Here is a 20,310-nt window from a genome sequence, read left to right as displayed (position 1 = left end):
AAAAAAAATTTCAAAAATAAAAAATCAAAAAATTATATATTAAAATTGAAATTTGACGACCCAAAAGATAAAAATTACAAAAAAAAAAAAAACAAATATACCGAACCAATGTTACAATTTTCCGTAAAATTTCACATGTAGTGTGACTCCCCAAATGTGGCCCCTTATTCTTTATATAAGGTGTCTAAGCGTAACCTTAGATCGAACTAAAATAGTATTAAGCAACACATAAGGGAAATCCAAGCACAATAAACCTTATTCTTTATATAAACCCTAGTTTTGACTCTTCTTATAGCATTCATACAACTTGATATCCATCTTCAAATGAAAGTAATAATCTCCCTGAAAATCATCAGTCTTGAATGTAGCAATCCCTCTAGCCATAAAGAAATATCCTGTCCCCCCTACAACCGAAAGATCCCTCGTTTTTTCCGGCAACGGATCCGCACCCATAATATTCAAAGTCCCTTTATAATCACTCAAGTTGAAAATCAAAATATATGCAAAGCAAGCATTGTAAGTGGTCTTTCTATCGTAGAAATAAAACCCTTGAGCGCGTCCGACGGGAGGTGAGAGGAGACGATTATCTTTTGTGAGGGTCGTCAAACACAACCATCATGCCAAAATGGAAACCTAGCGCGGTATCATTCGTGATCTTAGCAGATGTCGCATTTGATAAATCGGTACAATTGAATAAGATGTTGTGGTAGTAAAGCACGAGTCTTTTACAAGGTTTGTCTGGGTTTAGTTTTGTACTGGCACAAGTTGAAAGTGAACATGATAGGAGGATAAATAGTATGGCTAAGCAAACTTTTTTGATAAGATTCATCATGGAATATTGGAGGTTTGAAAATAACTTTAGAGACTCTATATTCGAAAAAATATTTATCCTAATAGGTTTTTGCCTAGTAAGATTTTTAACGAGGCAGTATAAAAACACGTAATGAAGATAATCATTGTATCATGATCATCATCACAAGGGAGGAGTGTTGAAAATAAAAAGATTGAATGTTGAAAATAAGAAGTTGAATGTTGAAAATAAGAGTTGTAAATATTGAAAATTAGTGTGTGATGATGTATGCAATGATGTATTATTTTTGGATTATTTCCAAAAAATTCTATAAATAGCACCCTCAATTTGTGAAGAAACACACAATTGAGTGGACAATTTTTTTTATAAAATGTGTAATTTAATATATTTTGAGAGTTTGAGATTTTTACTTTTAACAAAACCAATGTTACAATTTTCCTTAAAATTTCACATGTAGTGTGACTCCCCAAATGTGGCCCCCTTAAAAAAGAAAAACAAGATTATAAAAACAAACAAAAAAGAGGGGAAAAACGATATACCAACCAATGTTGGCATATTTCATTCATGTACACCAAATTTTTTTTTTCCACCCGAAAATGCCTCTCAAACTCAACAATTTAATTTTTTTTTAAAAATATAATATTTCTCTATATATTATTATTGTTATTATTAAGCATGAGAATCTCAAAATTAGGGCTGGCAAAAAAGCTGAAACCGATCCATCTCTAATCTCATATCATTCTTGGCTCGAAAAATCTCGATCTGTTCGATCAATGTCGAGAGTGGGATCATAAAACTAATATCCACTCAACGAGATTCTCAACCCACCAGATTATTTTAATAATTTTTCAATTTTTTAAAAAATATTATAATATTATTAACATATTGGATTGAAAATTGTAATTTAAAATAAAACAATATTAGGTCGAAGCCCATATTGAAATTGATTAACGCATTTGAAAGGGATTAACTCATAAATGACGATTTCAAGGCTTAAATTATATGGTTAACTAATTCATCCAAATAAAAAAATTCACATAAACAAATATTATAATTAAAATAAAATTATACAAAATAAAAAGAGAGTTTATCATCATTTTCTCTCCGAAGATTGGATGGAATACATTATTGTTCTCACCCCTATATTTATCGGAATATCATCTCCCTACCAGATGAGGTCCTGAAATTTTGGGATATCCTATTTGTACATGACGAGATCTCGAATATTCAGGTTCTGTATTTTCGGATACGAGATCGAGAGAAAAAAAAATCTCAATTCTTATCAGGATAGAAATTGAGTAGGAGGGTTACAGTACAGGTCCCGACCTGATCTTGTAATTTTCTTGTAATAATATGACCTGTTGACACCAATGAACCATATTTTTTTCTTTTCACGTGTTCAATCGGTCACATTACGTCTCTGTAATGGTGACATAGCCACTTAATTAGGTTTGGTGTTGATTATTTCAGTCAACTTTAGACTACTACCTTTTTGTTTAATATTTCATTAATAAATAACAAATTTCTTCGTTTCAATTATATGATCCAAGACCACTATTAATCGAAACTTTATGTGATATTAGAAAGTATTTGCGAACTCTCAAAAATATTTTTTTTAGAAGGACATGGATATATAGAGGTCGCAAACACGTTCTAAGAATAACGATGAAATATTAGATTGCCTCTGGATAGATATATTTCACATCTATTTTTGTTGTTTGGAGAAGTAAGACCATAAACTTCATGTTAATCGGAATGAATTTCAAGTTCACCCGATAATTATATCATTTGAAATTCATTCTACTATGTATTGCTAACGCGTAAACAAGTAAGACGTGAATTTGAGATTTGATATGTTGTTCCATTGTAAACAATTAAATTATAATCGAAATTCACGGATTTCTCCAAAGTGCACATTTAGATCATAATTAAATAGAAAGATTTGGAATTACACAATTTTTTTTTTTTTGGAAAATGATATATATACAAGTTGAGTTACAAAATGAATTTGAAATTACAAAATTATCACTGCACTTTATCTGGAAAAAAATCTTTTCAAAAATATATTTAAGATAGTTTTGTAATTTCAAATGTGGTTTGTAATATAATCCAATTTGTAGTATGATCCAATTTTTTTATTACATAAAATTCCAATTATTAGCGATGAGGTTAGGTTTATAATAATTTTGGCGGCCTTGCGTGATTTTAGGCGTTGGAATATTAATGAATTTCGAATCAGATTTGAATTGGAATCAAATTCATTTGGATTACTCATCGTTTTGGAGTTAAATGATAAAGATTCCATGTAGTCAAATACAAATTTATGACATGTCATTACTTATAAAAAAAAAAATATTTTTATGTCAAAATATTACTTTTCACCGTAAATATAAATGGGGTCGACCTGTCTTACGGATTTAACTAGATTCATGAAACTATCTCATAAAATAAACCTACTTATTAATAATTTTTTTTCCTATGATTAAAAGTCCATGAAGATTCGGTTCATTGCATGTTATATGTCTCTTTCACACACACACATATATATTATTTAGTTAATCAATTAATGTATAATATAATGAGAGGACAATAGGTAAAAAATTTTGTGAGACGGTCTCACGGGTCGAGTTTGTGAGACGGATCTCTTATTTGGGTCATCCATGAAAAATTATAATTTTTTATGCTAAGGGTATTACTTTTTATTATGAATATGAATAGGGTTGACCCGTCTTACAGATTAGTATCCGTGAGACGGTGTCACATGAGACCCACTCGAGGACAATATATATATATATATAAGATTCTTATCTACCATATATGAACAAAATCTACCAAGAGTATATATACCGACTAGCTAGGTAGCGGATAATTAATTATATGACATATATATGATTGAGTAATTACATTTTTAATGTAATATAACACGGACAAATTTTTTTACTTTATTTTATGGTTATTTTTGGAATTATTATATGTGTACTTGTGCAGATCAAAATAAAAACGTCGCCCTTACCAAACGAAGATTGTCACATTTTGTCTCTAACATTTATCTATATATTATATTCTTAACATCCAACATTTGGTGGATAGTGGGTAAGTTTGGCCCATAGGCAGAACCTAGGTTTTAAAATCTAAAAAGAGGATTATTGTTGAAAATAAATGATTTGAATATTGAAAAGTAATAGTTGAATATTTGAATGTTGAAAATAAGAGTTGTAAAATTAGAAATTTGTGCGTGATGATGTAGGTAATGATGTATTTTATTTTTTGGATTATGTGTAATGAAACTCTATAAATAGATCTCTCATTTGTGAAGAAAATCACAATTGAGTAGAGAGAAAAATATTATAAAGTGTGTAGTTTGGTAAATTTTGAGATTTTTACTTTTTACCATAAATTTTTACTTTTTCACAACACGTTATCAGCACGAAGCTCTAAAAGTCCTACATACTTTTCCAAGCTCCAAACAGAAGAAAAAAGTAACAAAAGTAATAATATTTATTTTACTGTTATTTATTTATTGTGTATTTATTTAATATACAATATAATGTTATTATTAGAAATAATAAAAATAATTTTTTCATAAACTTGTTATAAATCCTGGGAGGATGTTAAGACGACATCCCACACTCCCGGTAAGGGATACGACAAGTATAAAAGCCTATAAGGTTTTTAAACAAAATAAATTATGACACTCATTATAATATTATGATATGATATACATAATTATTTAAACATGTCTAATATTATATATACCATATTATTACCATAAAATTATACAAATACATACCTTTATTTTTTTGTACACCAACGGTCATAAATGGTAAAAAAAAACGGCTAGTTTTTGTCCTATAAATATGATCTCACAAACACATTCAATCACTCCAACTTTCTCTTCTTCTCTAAAAATTATTCATCATCAAATTTTTCGAAGAAAAAAGAAGATGGCTTTCTCAAGGATATTTTTAATTATTTTGGTTATCATACTCACGAGTCTTGTATTTATCGGAGAATATCCTCCTCGTGCGTTTTCTTTATTTTTACAAATACTTGTACTTGTTGTTTATCCGTTACTTTGTATTGCAATATTTATTAACTAATAAAATGCATCGTAATTTTTTTAGTACCACCATGTCAAATTTAACAAAGCTCGAATTTGTTGCGCTCGACATCACGGGAAAGAATTATATGCCGTGGACTCTAGATGTAGAAATGCATCTTGAGTCATTGGGTCTAAGCGAGACCATTAAAGAAAATGGCATATGTACGTCACAAGAAAAGGCAAGAGCCATGATATTTTTGCGTCGACATCTCGACGATGGATTGAAATGTGAATATGTGACTGAAAAAAATCACATGGCTTTGTGGAAGGGATTAAAAGAAAGATTCGAACATATAAGAGAAGTTATACTTCTGACCGCCCGGGATGAATGGAATACATTGAGATTCCAAGACTTTAAAAAAGTCAATGATTACAATTCGGCGATGTATAGAATAATCTCGCAATTAAAATTTTGTGGACATGAGGTCACAGAATCTGAGATGCTTGAAAAAACATTTTCCACGTTTCCTGCATCAAATATTACTCTACAGCAACAATATAGAGTACGTGGATTCGCGAGATATTCTGAACTCATCGACTGTCTTCTTGTGGCGGAAAAAAACAACGAGTTATTAATGATAAATCATCAGTCCCGACCCACTGGATCAACAGCATTTCAGAAGTAAATGCTGTAAGTAAAAATGAATTTAAACATGGAAACCAAAATCAATTTCAAAGACAAGGTTTTGGTCGTGGTCCTGGACGTGGACGTGGACGTGGAATTGGTCGTGGTCGTGGACGCGGCCGTGGTTTTGAAAATAATAGAGATAGTTATTTTTATAACTCATCTCAAAAGAGCGTCCCAAACCATCCACTGAAAAGGCATCATGAGAATAAAAGTGTTAATGAGAATCACTCAAAAAGATATGAAAGTTCTTGTTATAGATGTGGTACTCCAGGACATTGGTCCAAAGTTTGTCGAGCCCCTGAGCACCTTTGTAAACTTTATAAAGAATCATTAAAGGGGAAAGAAAAGGAGACCAACTTCACTGAACGCAGTGACCGTTTGAGTGATTCAACTCATTTTGATGCTGGTGATTTTATGAATGATTTCTCTGGAAATGATCAATATGTTGGAGGGATAGAAATGAACAATATTGATGATGCAGATTTTCTCAACGATTTCTTTGAAAATGAACAATATAATGGTAGAATATAAATGTACAATAATTTATTTTTCATGTATTCATAGAATAATGTTTTATTATATAATTATGATATGTGTTATATTTAAATATATATTGCCAGTAATTTATTTCATTGCATATTTTTTTGAAGTTCAAATATGGAAAATGCTATGAGCAAAGCTGAAGTTTGCATACCCGATAGTGGTACAACGCACACTATCCTCCGAGATAAAAGATATTTCTTGGAACTAAAACCAACAAAAACAACGGTGAATACAATATCAGGTCCTGTAGACTTGATTAAAGGATGTGGTAAAGCACAATTTTTGTTACCTAATGGTACAAAATTTTTGATCAATGATGCTTTATATTCACCACAATCGAAAAGAAATTTGTTGAGTTTTAAAGATATATATTCCCATGGGTATGATACTCAAACAATGAATGAAGGAAATGAGAAATATATGTGTCTTATCACATATAAATCAGGAAAAAAATATGTGATTGAAAAACTACCAATGCTCCCTACTGGATTGCATTATACACATATAAGTCTCATTGAATCAAACATGGTAGTTGATAATTCTTCGATATTAACCAATTGGCATGATCGATTGGGACATCCTGGTTCAACAATGATGCGAAGAATTATAGAAAATACACATGGTCATCCACTGAAAGACCAGAAGATCTTTTAGAATAATAAGTTTCAATGTTAAGCATGTTCTTTTGGAAAACGTATTATAAGACCATCACCAGTCAAAATCCAAACTGAATCACCAATGTTTCTTGAACGTATTCAGGGTGATATTTGTGGACCAATCCATCCACCATGTGGACCATTCAGATACTTTATGGTATTGATTGATGCCTCCAGCAGATGGTCACATGTATATTTATTGTCAACTAGAAATGTTGCATTTGCAAGATTACTTGCTCAAATAATAAAATTGAGGAATCAGTTTCCCGATTATACAATCAAGAAAATTAGACTTGATAATGCTGGTGAATTTACTTCCCAGACTTTCAATGATTATTGTATGTCTATGGGAATCATTGTTGAGCATCCTGTTGCTCATGTACATACACAGAATGGATTGGCTGAATCATTGATTAAACGTCTACAAATGATTGCTAGACCAATGATTATGAAAACAAAGCTCCCTATTTCTATATGGGGACATGCAATTTTACATGCTGCTTCATTAATTCGCATCAGACCAAGTGCATATCATAAATACTCCCCATTACAGCTTGCATTTGGTAAAGAACCAGACATTTCTCATCTGAGAATTTTTGGATGTATGGTGTATGTGCCTATTGCACCACCACAACGAAAGAAAATGGGACCTCAAAGAAAGGTTGGAATTTATATCGGTTATGATAGTCCATCAATCATTCGATATCTTGAACCTCAGACAGGCGACGTGTTCACAGCACGTTTTGCTGATTGTCATTTTAATGAGAAAATCTTCCCAATGTTAGGGAGAGAACAGAAACATACCGAAAAGGAAATTACATGGTATGTATCATCATTGTTACATCTGGATCCAAGAACAAAACAATGTGAAAAAGATGTACAACAAATTGTACACTTGCAAAGAATAGCAAATCAAATACCAGATGCATTTGCAGACACAAAAGGGGTAACTAAATCATATATACATGCTGCAAATGCCCCTGCTCGAATTGAAATTCCAAAGAAACAAATGGAAGATACTCATGATGTCATTAAACGCCTGAAGCGTGGAAGACCAGTCGGTTCCAAGGATAAAAATCCTCGAAAAAGAAAATTCATAGAGAAACACGATGATCACAAAATAAAGAATGATGTTTCTGAAGAAACACATGATGATCACAAAATAGAGAATGGTGTTCCTGAAGAAACACATGATGATGAAAATGTTCTGTCAGAACCACAAACTGACGAGAATCATGAAATCTCTATCAATTACATTAATACTGGAAAAATATGGAATCGAAAAGATATAAATGAAATTGATGATATATTTTCTTATAATGTGGCAATCGACATCATAAATGACAAAGAAGATCATGAACCAAAATCTTTTGGTGAATATAAAAATCGGCAGGATTGGATAAAATGGAAAGATGCCATCGAGGTTGAATTAGATTCGCTAAATAAACGCAATGTTTTTGGACCTATAGTCCTTACACCTGAAGGTGTAAAACCTGTTGGATACAAATGAGTTTTTATTCGAAAGCGAAATGAGAAAAATGAAATAGTAAGATATAAAGCTCGACTTGTTGCACAAGGTTTTTCTCAAAGGCCTGGAATTGATTATGAAGAAACGTATTCTCCTGTGATGGATGCAATTACGTTTCGGTATTTGATTAGCTTGGCGGTATCTGAAAATTTAGAAATGCGTCTTATGGATGTTGTTACAGCTTACTTATATGGATCACTTGATAGTAATATATATTTGAAATTCCCTGAAGGATTTAAGATGCCTGAAGCACAAAGTTCAAAACCCAGAGAATGTTATTCTGTGAAATTACAAAGATCATTATATGGTTTAAAGCAATCCGGTCGAATGTGATACAATCGACTAAGTGATCACTTGATGAAAAAGGGATATGTAAATAATTCAATATGCCCTTGTGTTTTCATTAAGAAAACAACATCCGGATGCGTAATTATTGTTGTATATATTGATGATTTAAACATCATTGGAACGAATAAGGAAATTCAAGAAGTTGTGCCATACTTGAAGGAAGAATTTGAAATGAATGATCTTGGAAAAACCAAGTATTGTCTGGGTTTACAAATTGAACAAAAAGAATGTGGAATGTTTGTTCACCAAACAAATTATACAAAAAAGATCCTTAAACGTTTTAATATGGATAAATCAAATCTTTTAAGTACTCCAATGGTTGTTAGATCATTAAACATAGAAAAGGATCAATTCCGTCCATGTGAAGATGATGAAGATATTCTTGGTCCAGAAGTACCATATCTAAGTGCTATCGGTGCCCTTATGTACCTTACAAATTGTACAAGGCCTGATATATCTTTTGTCGTGAATCTGTTGGCAAGATTTAGCACATATCCAACAAAGAGACACTGGAACGGAATTAAACATATATTCCGTTATCTACGAGGAACGACGGACTTGGGACTTTTGTATTCAAAAGATGCTAATCCAAGTATAATTGGTTATGCTGATGCTGGATACTTATCTGATCCACACAAGACACGTTCTCAAACTGGATATGTATTTACTCGTGGAGGCACTGCAATATCTTGGCGTTCACAGAAACAAACGCTCGTAACAACTTCATCAAATCATGCCGAGATTATTGCACTACATGAAGCAAGTCGTGAATGTGTGTGGTTAAAATCAATGACCCAACATATCCAAATTTCATGAGGATTATCATTCGATGAGAAGCCTGTGATACTATATGAAGATAATGCTGCATGTGTTGCTCAAATGAAAGAAGGATACATACAAAGCGACAGAACTAAACATATTCCTCCTAAGTTCTTCGCATTCACCAAGGAGCTTGAGAAGAATAAATGTATTGATGTTCGTCACATTCAATCAAGTGAAAACTCATCAGATCTCTTCACAAAGGCACTTCCTACGTCAATATTCAGAAAGCACATATATAATATTGGGATGCGCAATCTACGAAATTTGTGAAGAATTGTTCATGTCAACATCAGGGGGAGTTTACGTGACTGCACTATTTTTCCCTTACTATGGTTTTTATCCCAATGGGTTTTTCCAAGTAAGGTTTTTAACGAGGCAGTACAAAACACGTAATGAAGACATCATCATATCATGATCATCATCACAAGGGGGAGTGTTGAAAATAAATGATTTGAATATTGAAAAGTAATAGTTGAATATTTGAATGTTGAAAATAAGAGTTGTAAAATTATAAATTTGTGTGTGATGATGTAGGTAATGATGTATTTTATTTTTTGGATTATGTGTAATGAAACTCTATAAATAGATATCTCATTTGTGAAGAAATCACAATTGAGTAGAGAGAAAAATATTATAAAGTGTGTAGTTTGGTAAATTTTGAGAGTTTGAGATTTTTACTTTTTACCATAAATTTTTACTTTTTCACAACAATTATATTTTTTTTGTCCAGTAATTTGTGCGGTGTTTTTTATTTTCTTTTATGTTATTAATCAATTCATGATTTATATTTTAAAACTTCAATTTTGGTCTCATTTTTCACTTGAGAGCTGACGTGATATCGAACACGTCGATAATATATGTCGTCGGGTCAAAAATTTTCATTGGCTTCTCATCATTTTTTGATTACACGACATTATTTTATGGTGCCACATCAGCTCTTAAATGAAAAATGATTAAAATAAAAAATATAAATTATTAGATTAACACCGTAAATCAGTGTTTTCAGAACTAGACCGAACCGACCTGTTTGACCGAGAACCTACCACAGTTCCGGTCCGGACATCACCCAAAAACCGTTTTACCAGGAAAACCAGTCGGAACCCTATCGAGTCGGTTAAAAACCGGTTGGACTAGTTCACAATTTTTTTAAATTTAATTTATTGTTATATGAATAATTATTTGGATTTTGAAATTTGTTAAGAATATTATTTTAGTTGTATTAGAGCTTCTTTGAATTTTTTAAACTTCGGAAAATATATATTTTTATTATTTATATACACATTTAAGATCTTTAAAATTTAAAATATATCATTTATCATATTATATTATTTTTTATATTATATAACAGTGTTTCGGTGGTCTGACTGTCCAATTGAAATGGTTCTACTTGTTGAACTGTTAATTTGATAATATAGAACCTTAACCAAATCAGTTGGACGTGAATTTGGGTTTAGTTCTTGATGGTTTGTTTGTGAATTGGTTCTGACCCATATCGATTTGTACAACTCATTAAGTATATCAGACTTCCAATGACTCGATAGTATTCTAATTGAGAGATACTCTCACCTCGATTTTTTGATAGATGCTGATTGGTATCTATCGGGGTTCTAGTCAATGCAGAGTTATCATTATTGAATTTCTCAAGTATTTTGTCAACATAATGTGACTGACTTAGAACTAGCTCTTCTCATGTTCTATGAATTTTAATTCCAAGGATTACATCGATTAAGCCCAAATCTTTCATGTCAAATCTTGAGTTCAATAACTTCTTGGTGGATTTGATCATCTTATCATTACTACCAATGATAAGTATATCATCTACATAAAAATATAAAATTACATATCCATTTTCAGTGTTTTTTATGTATACACATTTGTCAATTCACTGAATTTATCCACTTTCTATCACGGCTTTATCAAATTTTTTGTGCCATTGCTTTGGTGCTTGTTTTAAGCCATATATAGATTTCACCAGTTTACAAACTTTTTTTCTTGCTCAGTCGCAGAAAATGCTTCAGATTGTTCCATGTAAATTTCCTCTTCTGCATCTCCATCTAGAAAAGCTGTCTTTACGTCCATTTGATGTACTTCAAGATCTCGCAAGGCGGCAATTGCGAGTATCACTCGAATAGATGTTATTCTCGATACAAGAGAATATGTGTCAAAATAATCAAGCCCTTCACGTTGATTGTAACCTTTGATTACCAATCTGGCTTTATACTTATCTATGGTTCCATCTGATTTCATTTTCTTTTTAAAAACCCATTTACAGCCATTTACTAATTCTCACGTATGGTTTTTTAAATAGAATCCATTTAGAAACTTATAGCCTATTTTCATAGATTCCCCTCAGATGAACTCATTACTTCCTTGAAGCTTTGAGGAACACTTTCCATCATGAAAGTGATGAAATCCGGACCAAAGGGTTTCTCAGTCCTAGCTCTCTACGTCTAGGTTTAATATCTTAATCAAGCTCTTGTTTTCTTTCGATTGCCTCATATAATATTTTGGATGAACTTGGTTCTTCCTTTGTTAGAACAACTTTCCCATGGCCCTTGATTTCAAAAGTAGTGGAATTTCTCATGAATAGATTTTCTCCATTCTCAGATTCATCAAGAGTAGCAAACATCTCCTTGTTCGAGCAAACATGGCGAGTGGCACCAGTGTCGATCAGCCACTCCCTTGAATTCAAACTCACCAGATTAACTTCTGATATTACAGCACAAAGATTCATGTTCGAAACTTCCTGAGAAAAATGTTCTCTACGACATTCGTCTCTCGGTTTATCTACGGCTTCTTACATTCAGAGGCCTTGTGACCCATACCATCACAATTGTAGCATTTTCCAGAGAACCTTTTCTTTGAAATGCCTCCCTTGGGTCTCAGGTTCAACTTTTTGCTGCAGGTGGAAAATGTTCTCTTTTTCGAGCTTTGATCATGCTCGACAACATTCAGCAACAGGAGAAAACAATCGTCTTTCCGAACTCTTGTTGTCTTCCTCGATGGAAGTCGAACAATGAGCTCTTCAACATTCATCTCCCTGCGCTTGTGCATCAAATAATTTTTGAAATCCTTCCAAGCTGGTGGTAGCTTTTCAACAATAGCAGCCAATTGGAATGATTCGCTCAAAGTCATCCTCTCACTTTGAATCTCGTGGTGAATCATTTGGAGTTCTTGAACTTGGCTGATAACTTGCTTTGAAACCACCATTTTAAAGTCCAGAAAGTGACCAACAAGAAACTTCTTGGCCCCAGCATCCTCGGTTTTGCACTTTCTGTCAAGGGATTCCCGTAATTCTTTAGACGTTTTCTTTTCGCAAAACACGTTGTAGAGGGAATCGACCAATACGTTTAGTACATAGTTTCAGCATACAAAATCAGAATGATTCCATGCCTCCAACCGCACTAACAGATTCAACATCTCCCTCACTCTCTTTGAGTTTAGGAGCATCCTCAGACAAGAATCTGACCAGGTTCAGCATCGTCAAGTAGAACAGCATCTTCTGCTGCTACCTTTTGAAGTCCACATCAGTGAACTTCTCAGGTTTTTCGTCGTGAGTAGCCGGGACAGCAACAGCAGCAACACGTTGGGCAAACTGAGGTGTCATAGTGGCATGATGGACAACAGAACCAGTTTCCCTCAACACGTTTGTTTCAGTAGCCATATCCGAAACAAACCACGTAATGAGTAATCTGTTTTAAGTTTGTTTCAAGATATATCGAACGATAAAGTACAATAATTTTTGTAAAAACCAATGTCCTAAATGGTGAAGAAAACACAGTAGAGCAAAGCTTAAAGTACACCAAACCGAGGCCTGTACAAAGTGGAGTGTCCTTAAAACAGATTTGTCCCCTCCTGTATGTGCTTCGAGGATCGTCTTGGACGTATGTTTCCCAGGATACAACGGAACAACAAGTAGTGAATTAGGACGAGACACTACTATGGCAAACTGAAAATATAAATTTACTTTATCACCGAGATTTAACGGAGGCCAAAATGAAAAGATAACAATATGAAATGCAAGAGAATACTTGAAAGAGATAAGATTTTCATATGTTTGAAATGAGGAAATAAACACACTATTTATAAGTCTCAAAATGCACACCAAGAGTCATGCAAGATTGATTAACTCAATTAATCTTCCTATTAACTCAAGAATATGAAGAGCCAAAACTCTTCAATTAACTCAAGAATTTGGAAAGTCAAAAGACACTTCCACAAATGAGCCACAACTAACTCAATAATGTAGAGAGCCAAAAGACACTACCACATTCATGAGAAATAGTTTTTATTCAAACTCTAAATTTGATTCAAATTTCCAACAATAACAGTGTTTCGGTGGTCTGACCGTCCGATTGAAATGATTCGACAAGTTGAACCGTTATTTGATAAATATTGAACCTTAACCGAATCAGTTGGACATGATTTTGGGTTTAGTTCTTGATGGTTTTGGTTGTAAATTGGTTACGACCCATATCGATCGATTTGAACTAAAAATTTCTTTCAGACACACACACACACACACTATTTTCTTCTATATTTTGATCATACGGGAAGTTGCAACAATAAGCAAAAATCCATTTATTTATTTAATCTATTTCATTACCGCAACAAAAAAAGATGCATGTTACACTGTAATTTTGCATCTTAATGGAGTCCATGATTTCATGGAGTGTTTTTTCATTTTAATAATCTTTTTAATCTAATTATTTCTAAATATACAAAATATTTTTTTTTATTTTTCATAATTTTTTAAAATTATATAGGGTATTTATTCATTATTTCCATCTAAAAACATTTTGATATATAGTCTTATTTTAAATTAATAGTATCAAAAAATAAATCGGTCTAAAAAACAAGCAGCTCAATCTGCATATATATTTTAATTGGACGAACTGATTTTAAATTTTTTACAATATGAAAAGAGAAAAAGGCTAGACTAAGATGTTTTGGATTCCCAGCTATGAACACGAGTCTACCACTTATTATAATTTAATTTTATGAGTTTGGATTTATATTTATATTTATTAGTTTACATTTGCAAATTGCAATTTAAGGGATTTGACAATGAATATATGAAATTCTTTCTTCTTTGTTTACTGTCGAAATTATTGATTTCAAATCTATTTAACTATTGGACGTATATATGTTTCCTAGGATACATCAATCATCTCTCGCTAAATTTCCCAGATATTTTATATCTATTAGCAAATAAAATCATTCTATAAAAATTATATTCATGCGTCCAAGCGTAACCCTATTGGATCGAAATAAAATAGTATTAAGCAACACATAAGGGAAATCCAAGCACAGTAAACCTTATTCTTTATATAAACCCTAGTTTTGACTCTACTTGTAGCATTCATACAACTTGATATCCATCTTCAAACGAAAGTAATAATCTCCCTGAAAATCATCAGTCTTGAATGTAGCAATCCCTCTAGCCATAAAGAAATCGCCTGTCCCCCCTACAACCGAAAGATCCCTCGTTTTTTCGGGCAGCGGATCCGCACCCATAATATTCAAAGTCCCTTTATAATCACTCGAGTTGAAAATCAAAGTATATGCAAACCAAGCATTGTAAGTGGTCTTTCTGTCGTAGAAATAAAACCCTTGAGCGCGTCCGACGGGAGTCGAGAGGAGACGATTATCTTTCGTGAGGGGGTCGTCAAACACAACCATCATGCCAAAATGGAAACCTAGCGCGGTATCATTAGTGATCTTAGCAGATGTCGCATTTGATAAATCGGTACCATTGAATAATATGTCGTGGTAGTAAAGCACGAGTCTTTTACAAGGTTTGTCTGGGTTTATTTTATTGGCACAAGTTGAAAGTGAACATGATAGGAGGATAAATAGTATGGCTAAGCAAATTTTTTTGATAAGATTCATCATGGAATATTGGAGCTTTGAGAATAACTTGAGTCTGTCTGTCTATATATATACACACACACACACACATATATATATATATATATATAATTTTTATTTGTATTTCTTTTTCGGAAATGTGAGATGAAATTGACACAATATTAATTTATAATTGATGAATTTAAATCCAAGTCTGTCTGTCTGTATATATATGTGAGAGAGATTATACTGACACAATATTAATACTTTTTTTTATTTGTATTTCTTTTTCGCAAATGTGAGATGAAATTGACACAATATTAATTTATAATGAAGGATTTATATCCAAGTCGTTGATGATAATCAATTGAAAAATATTTTTTTTCCATTAATTTTTTCTATTTAATATATTAAATTTTCAAAGTATGATTTTGGTGCACTAACTTTGTATTTTTTGGTTTTAAGTCCTATTTCAACGAATTGTTGATCTAGCACAAGAAAATGCTAATCCGGCATCGGAAAATACTAACGTTTCATCGGAAATTACTTATTTTTCCGATCTCACATTAACAATTGGACAAAAATAGCAAAAACTAAGGTTATGTATCAAAACCAAAATTTGAAAACTTGATGGACCAATTCTTAAAATTGGACAAGTTAGTGAAACAAACAAATTATTTTCTATTAAGAAATTATTATATACGTAATTCAAATTCAAAATTTTAAAAACATGTAGTGAAGATATTATATTTTCAGGTTCTTTTTAATTAATGAACACTTGTAAATAAGAAGTGCGGATTTATTGTTCATTTTAAAAATACACGCAAGTCATTTTCATAATAAATAAAATATGTCCTCTGAGAGGTGTCAGAATTGGTAGAGTAAGTGAACGTTTGATCAATAGTTAGGAGTTTGATTCCCCTTATCAACATTTTCTTCAGTTGGTAGAGTAAGTAAACGACACTAATTTTCTTATAAAATTTTAATTTTAAATATGTTGGCTAATATGGTATATATTAATTGATTATATATATATAATATAGACTAAAAATTTGATTTAATCATTCTATTACAAAATTTTATGTCTTTGTAGAAGTGATTAATTTATAGATTACGAAGAAATAAAAAAAAATAGAAGTGGGTAACGATTAAAAACAAAAGTGAAAAGTTGAAAATCAGAAGTTGATAAATAAGTAACTAAAATTAACTTTTTACTAAAATCATTCTTATAGAAATAGAATCAAAGTCTCACTAACTTTTAAATTTCAATTAATTAATTTAAAAAAATAATGCAAAATCTGAGTTTAAAAACCACAACTCTGATTATTTAATTTAAAAGAGAAACATTAATGATTTTTTTTAGTGATTACAAATACTCTCTTCCTGTAAAAGCATAATCGAATATTTATTTTTTTGTCTATATTGTAAGTCTATGTATGTATAGATGACGTTCAAACAACATTAGGCATAAAACGGCAGACATTAGTGATCCGTTAATGTAATGACAAGACAAAGCGTCTTTGTCCCATTTAACGTTCATATTATACACGATATTTAAAATATTTAGGACAAATTAGACCCATTGCGTATAATTGAAGGAAAAATAATATTGAATTATTGATAGAACATAACTTCTATTTCTTCAAATCTATGTTTCAATTTTTATGTTAAAACATAAAATAATGAGTTTTCAGACGGATTATAATAAAATTTAAATATTACTACTTTTTGAACTCCTAGACTAGACTGAAGACAACACATTCCAGTCAAAACTTGTTTAACGTCTGTGTGTTAAAGACCGCATAAACAAGTTTATTGTCTTTGTGCAAGACTATATTTGAATGGTGGTGTGTGTGTGTGAACTGATATCTGATTACAACATGAAATTGTTCTCATAACTTGAGAATTGTCCTTCTAATCTAAGCTAATAATACGATGAAGTGTTTCCTCTGGGATGATTGCTTCTTGTAAGCTGATATGTAATATGCGCGCCATTTTTTCTCTATCTCTTCACACAATTGTTATATATTGGTCTTAACTGAACTTATATTTGTAGGTGGGAAACTGATCGTACAGTGAGACTCAATAATTGAATCTGTTGCAGCTTGAATGCGTTCCTTGATATTCGTGTCTCGAATTTTCCGACATCTATGCTGGAACTTTTTATCTTTAAGTGCTGCTGCAACGTCCATTATTGTACCTTGATCGTGCAGTAGCTTTTGTATCGTTGTGCGTAGCTGGAATCCACTTAGGTAAGCTTGTCTTGATCTGCAACGAATTGAATCCTAATTGATGAACCTAACTGGTCATCTGAACTGATATTCAGTTGGACTAGTGAAATCAGTTGACTTGTCAGTTGAACTGATTTAACTCTTTCAGTTGAACTGGTCAGCTAGGCTCTTCATCAGTTGAGCACTTCAACAACTGACCGGGTTTTTGAAGGTCTTCTGATGAACTGCCTATCAGCTGAACAATCAGTTGAGCTGTTCTTTGATATATCAGTTGAGCTGATTCAGTTTGGGCAATCAGCTGTCACTTTCAGTTCGCATCTGTTAGCTTCAGTTTTGGCTTGTTTAACTGATCAGTTCAAAGCCTGATCAGTTCCAGCTTCCCGCGCACTTAGGTAAATCATTAGAAACAAAATAACAAGTTTTGTTATCATTAAAATCAAGATTGCGAACATGAAATGTTCCAACATCCGTGGATTTACAATTTACATAAACATATGAAGTTTAATACATGTTGATAGTGATAGTCCAATAGGTTGAAAGCTAAGGGATTCCATAAATCATGCATGCAATCACATTTGATAAATAATTAAAGAATTTAAATTATTTCATTGTGTTCAATTAGTTTAACATAGCTTAAGAGAGTGTGTTAATAAATTAGAGAATTTTGTCAGAAGCATGACTAATCGTTGAGATAAGTTATATGAGATAAACGAGGGGTAGGTGAACTGAAATTCTTAACAAATTCATTCTTCTTTGATTTTAATATTTTTATTGATTTTATTTTATTGTTTTAATGAATTGTAATCATCTTTAATTTTTCAGTATATAAATTCATATAAAATATTCGTTTATATTCAACCAAGAATAAATTTATGAAAATAATAATCGTGATCACAGTCTCTTTGGGAACGATTTTTATACTCAATGCACTATTCTATAATTTGACTCGTGCACTTGCAATTATTTCGTTCAACAAAGTTCAAAATTTATTTTGAGGATTTTTTCAGTACCAGAAAAGTTCGATCAAGTTTTTGGCTTCATTGTCGATGACTGTTAATTCACAATTTTATTTTCAGTTATTTTCCTTGTTACCCTCTCTTTTATTTAAGATACTTCTCCTAGTGCATGCCATGGTCAATTAAATTTGAACTTGGCAGTTTGATCTTGAGATCGAGAGAACCTTTTGTAGACAAAGAAAACAACAAAGAAATAAGGACAGTATGGAAGGACCTATACAAGATGAATAGCGACATCACAATGTGCCACGATGCATACCCATGCTAGAATAAGCTCAACCCTATCTTGATGGGACACATTCGATCATAGTGCAACCGGCTGGTAATGTAAATAAATTTGAAATCAAGACAACAAAAATTCAAATGATTTAGAACACCGTAATGTTTGGGAGAACCATACTTGATAATCCCAACATTCGTAATACAAACTTCCTTGAGATTTGCGACACTTTTAAATACAATGGAGTTTATGATGATGCTATTTGTTTACGTTTATTTCCTTTTTCTTAAGATATAGAGCTAAAGCTTGGGTAAAATTGTTTGCCTGTAGGTTTTATTGCAACTTGGGAGGATATGGACAAGGAGTTTCTTAATAAGTGCTTTCCTCCATAAAGGAAAATGAAGTTGTGAGCTGACATCACGACATTTGCCCAATATGAGCAGGAATAGTTGTACAAGGCATGAGACCGCTACAAGGATCTATTCTGGAGAAGCCCACATTACAAACTGCCTCGTGGACTTGTGGTAAAAACCTTTACAAACTGCCTCGTGGACTTGTGGTAAAAACCTTTACCATGTTTAAATTACTTCTAATCATATTATGATAGATTCAGCTGCACGTGGAACTCTCTTGAAAAAGGCGACAGAAGAATTATATGAGTTGTTGAAGAAGATGACTGCTAGCAATTATCACCCTCAATTTGAGAGAAACAATCAAAGGAAAAATTTTGTGATTCACCAAGTAATTTTTTTTACTGCTATGTATCCACAACTTAAAGCTCTGAACAAAAAGATAAATGATTTGAGTATGGGTGGCACTGATGTGCATTCAAGAGATATTTTTTCATACTTTCTGTGATACTTTTGGGGGTGAACACTTCACTAAGGATTCTCAAGATGAAAATCAATTTTATGTTCCTTATGGGGCAGCAGTAAATCATGTGGATAGCCAAAATTGAACAAGGAACAACCCGTACTCTAATACATATAATCCTGCATGGATGGAGACAACATATAAATTTTTCATAGAAAGGACAAAACAATCATAATCATGATCAACATGGTCAATAATATGGGAAGCAGACTATATACAAGCCCGAGCCTAAAGAAGAAAAGTCTAGTTTGGAGCAAATGATATCAAAGTTTATTTCTTTTATTGAAACTAGGTTAAAAAATCAAGATGCATCAGTTAAGGGCTTGGAAAATCAATAGAACAGTTGGCCAAGATGATGGCTACTAATAGGGAGTCTGAAACCTTGTCAAGTGACACTGAAACAAATCCAAAAGAGCAAGTGAAGGCCATTGAGTTGAGGAGCGAAAATTACTAGAGTCCAAGGCAGGTAAGGAAGAAAGTAAGGACAAGGACGAACAAGCAGAGGCATGAAAAGTAAGTCATATTACTCTACACAAGCACCCATTACACAGTCTAATATTTTTATACCACCACTTTTTCCTAAAACACTTAAGAAAGCAAAGATGAATGCACAATTTGGTAAATTTCATTATTTTTTAAGAAATTACATATCAATATTCTCTTTGCTAGTGCTTGAATGCAA

The 20,310-nt window shown here is 32.2% G+C and overlaps 1 protein-coding gene and 1 pseudogene across 1 annotated transcript; both read right to left on the bottom strand.

Moving 5' to 3' along the window:
* Positions 1-273: 273 nt before the first annotated feature.
* LOC140815602 (dirigent protein 5-like) lies at positions 274-832 on the bottom strand (annotated as a pseudogene).
* A 13,955-nt stretch (positions 833-14,787) lies between these two features.
* Positions 14,788-15,333, bottom strand: LOC140814912 (dirigent protein 5-like). Its single transcript, XM_073174006.1, has one exon. It carries the CDS (start codon positions 15,331-15,333, stop codon positions 14,788-14,790), a length of 546 nt encoding a protein of 181 aa, XP_073030107.1.
* Positions 15,334-20,310: the final 4,977 nt, after the last annotated feature.

The sequence above is a fragment of the Primulina eburnea genome, chromosome 15, assembly GCF_022965805.1.
Source record: "Primulina eburnea isolate SZY01 chromosome 15, ASM2296580v1, whole genome shotgun sequence".
NCBI classification, from domain to species: Eukaryota; Viridiplantae; Streptophyta; class Magnoliopsida; order Lamiales; family Gesneriaceae; genus Primulina; species Primulina eburnea.
This window is presented reverse-complemented; position numbering and strand designations above follow the sequence as displayed.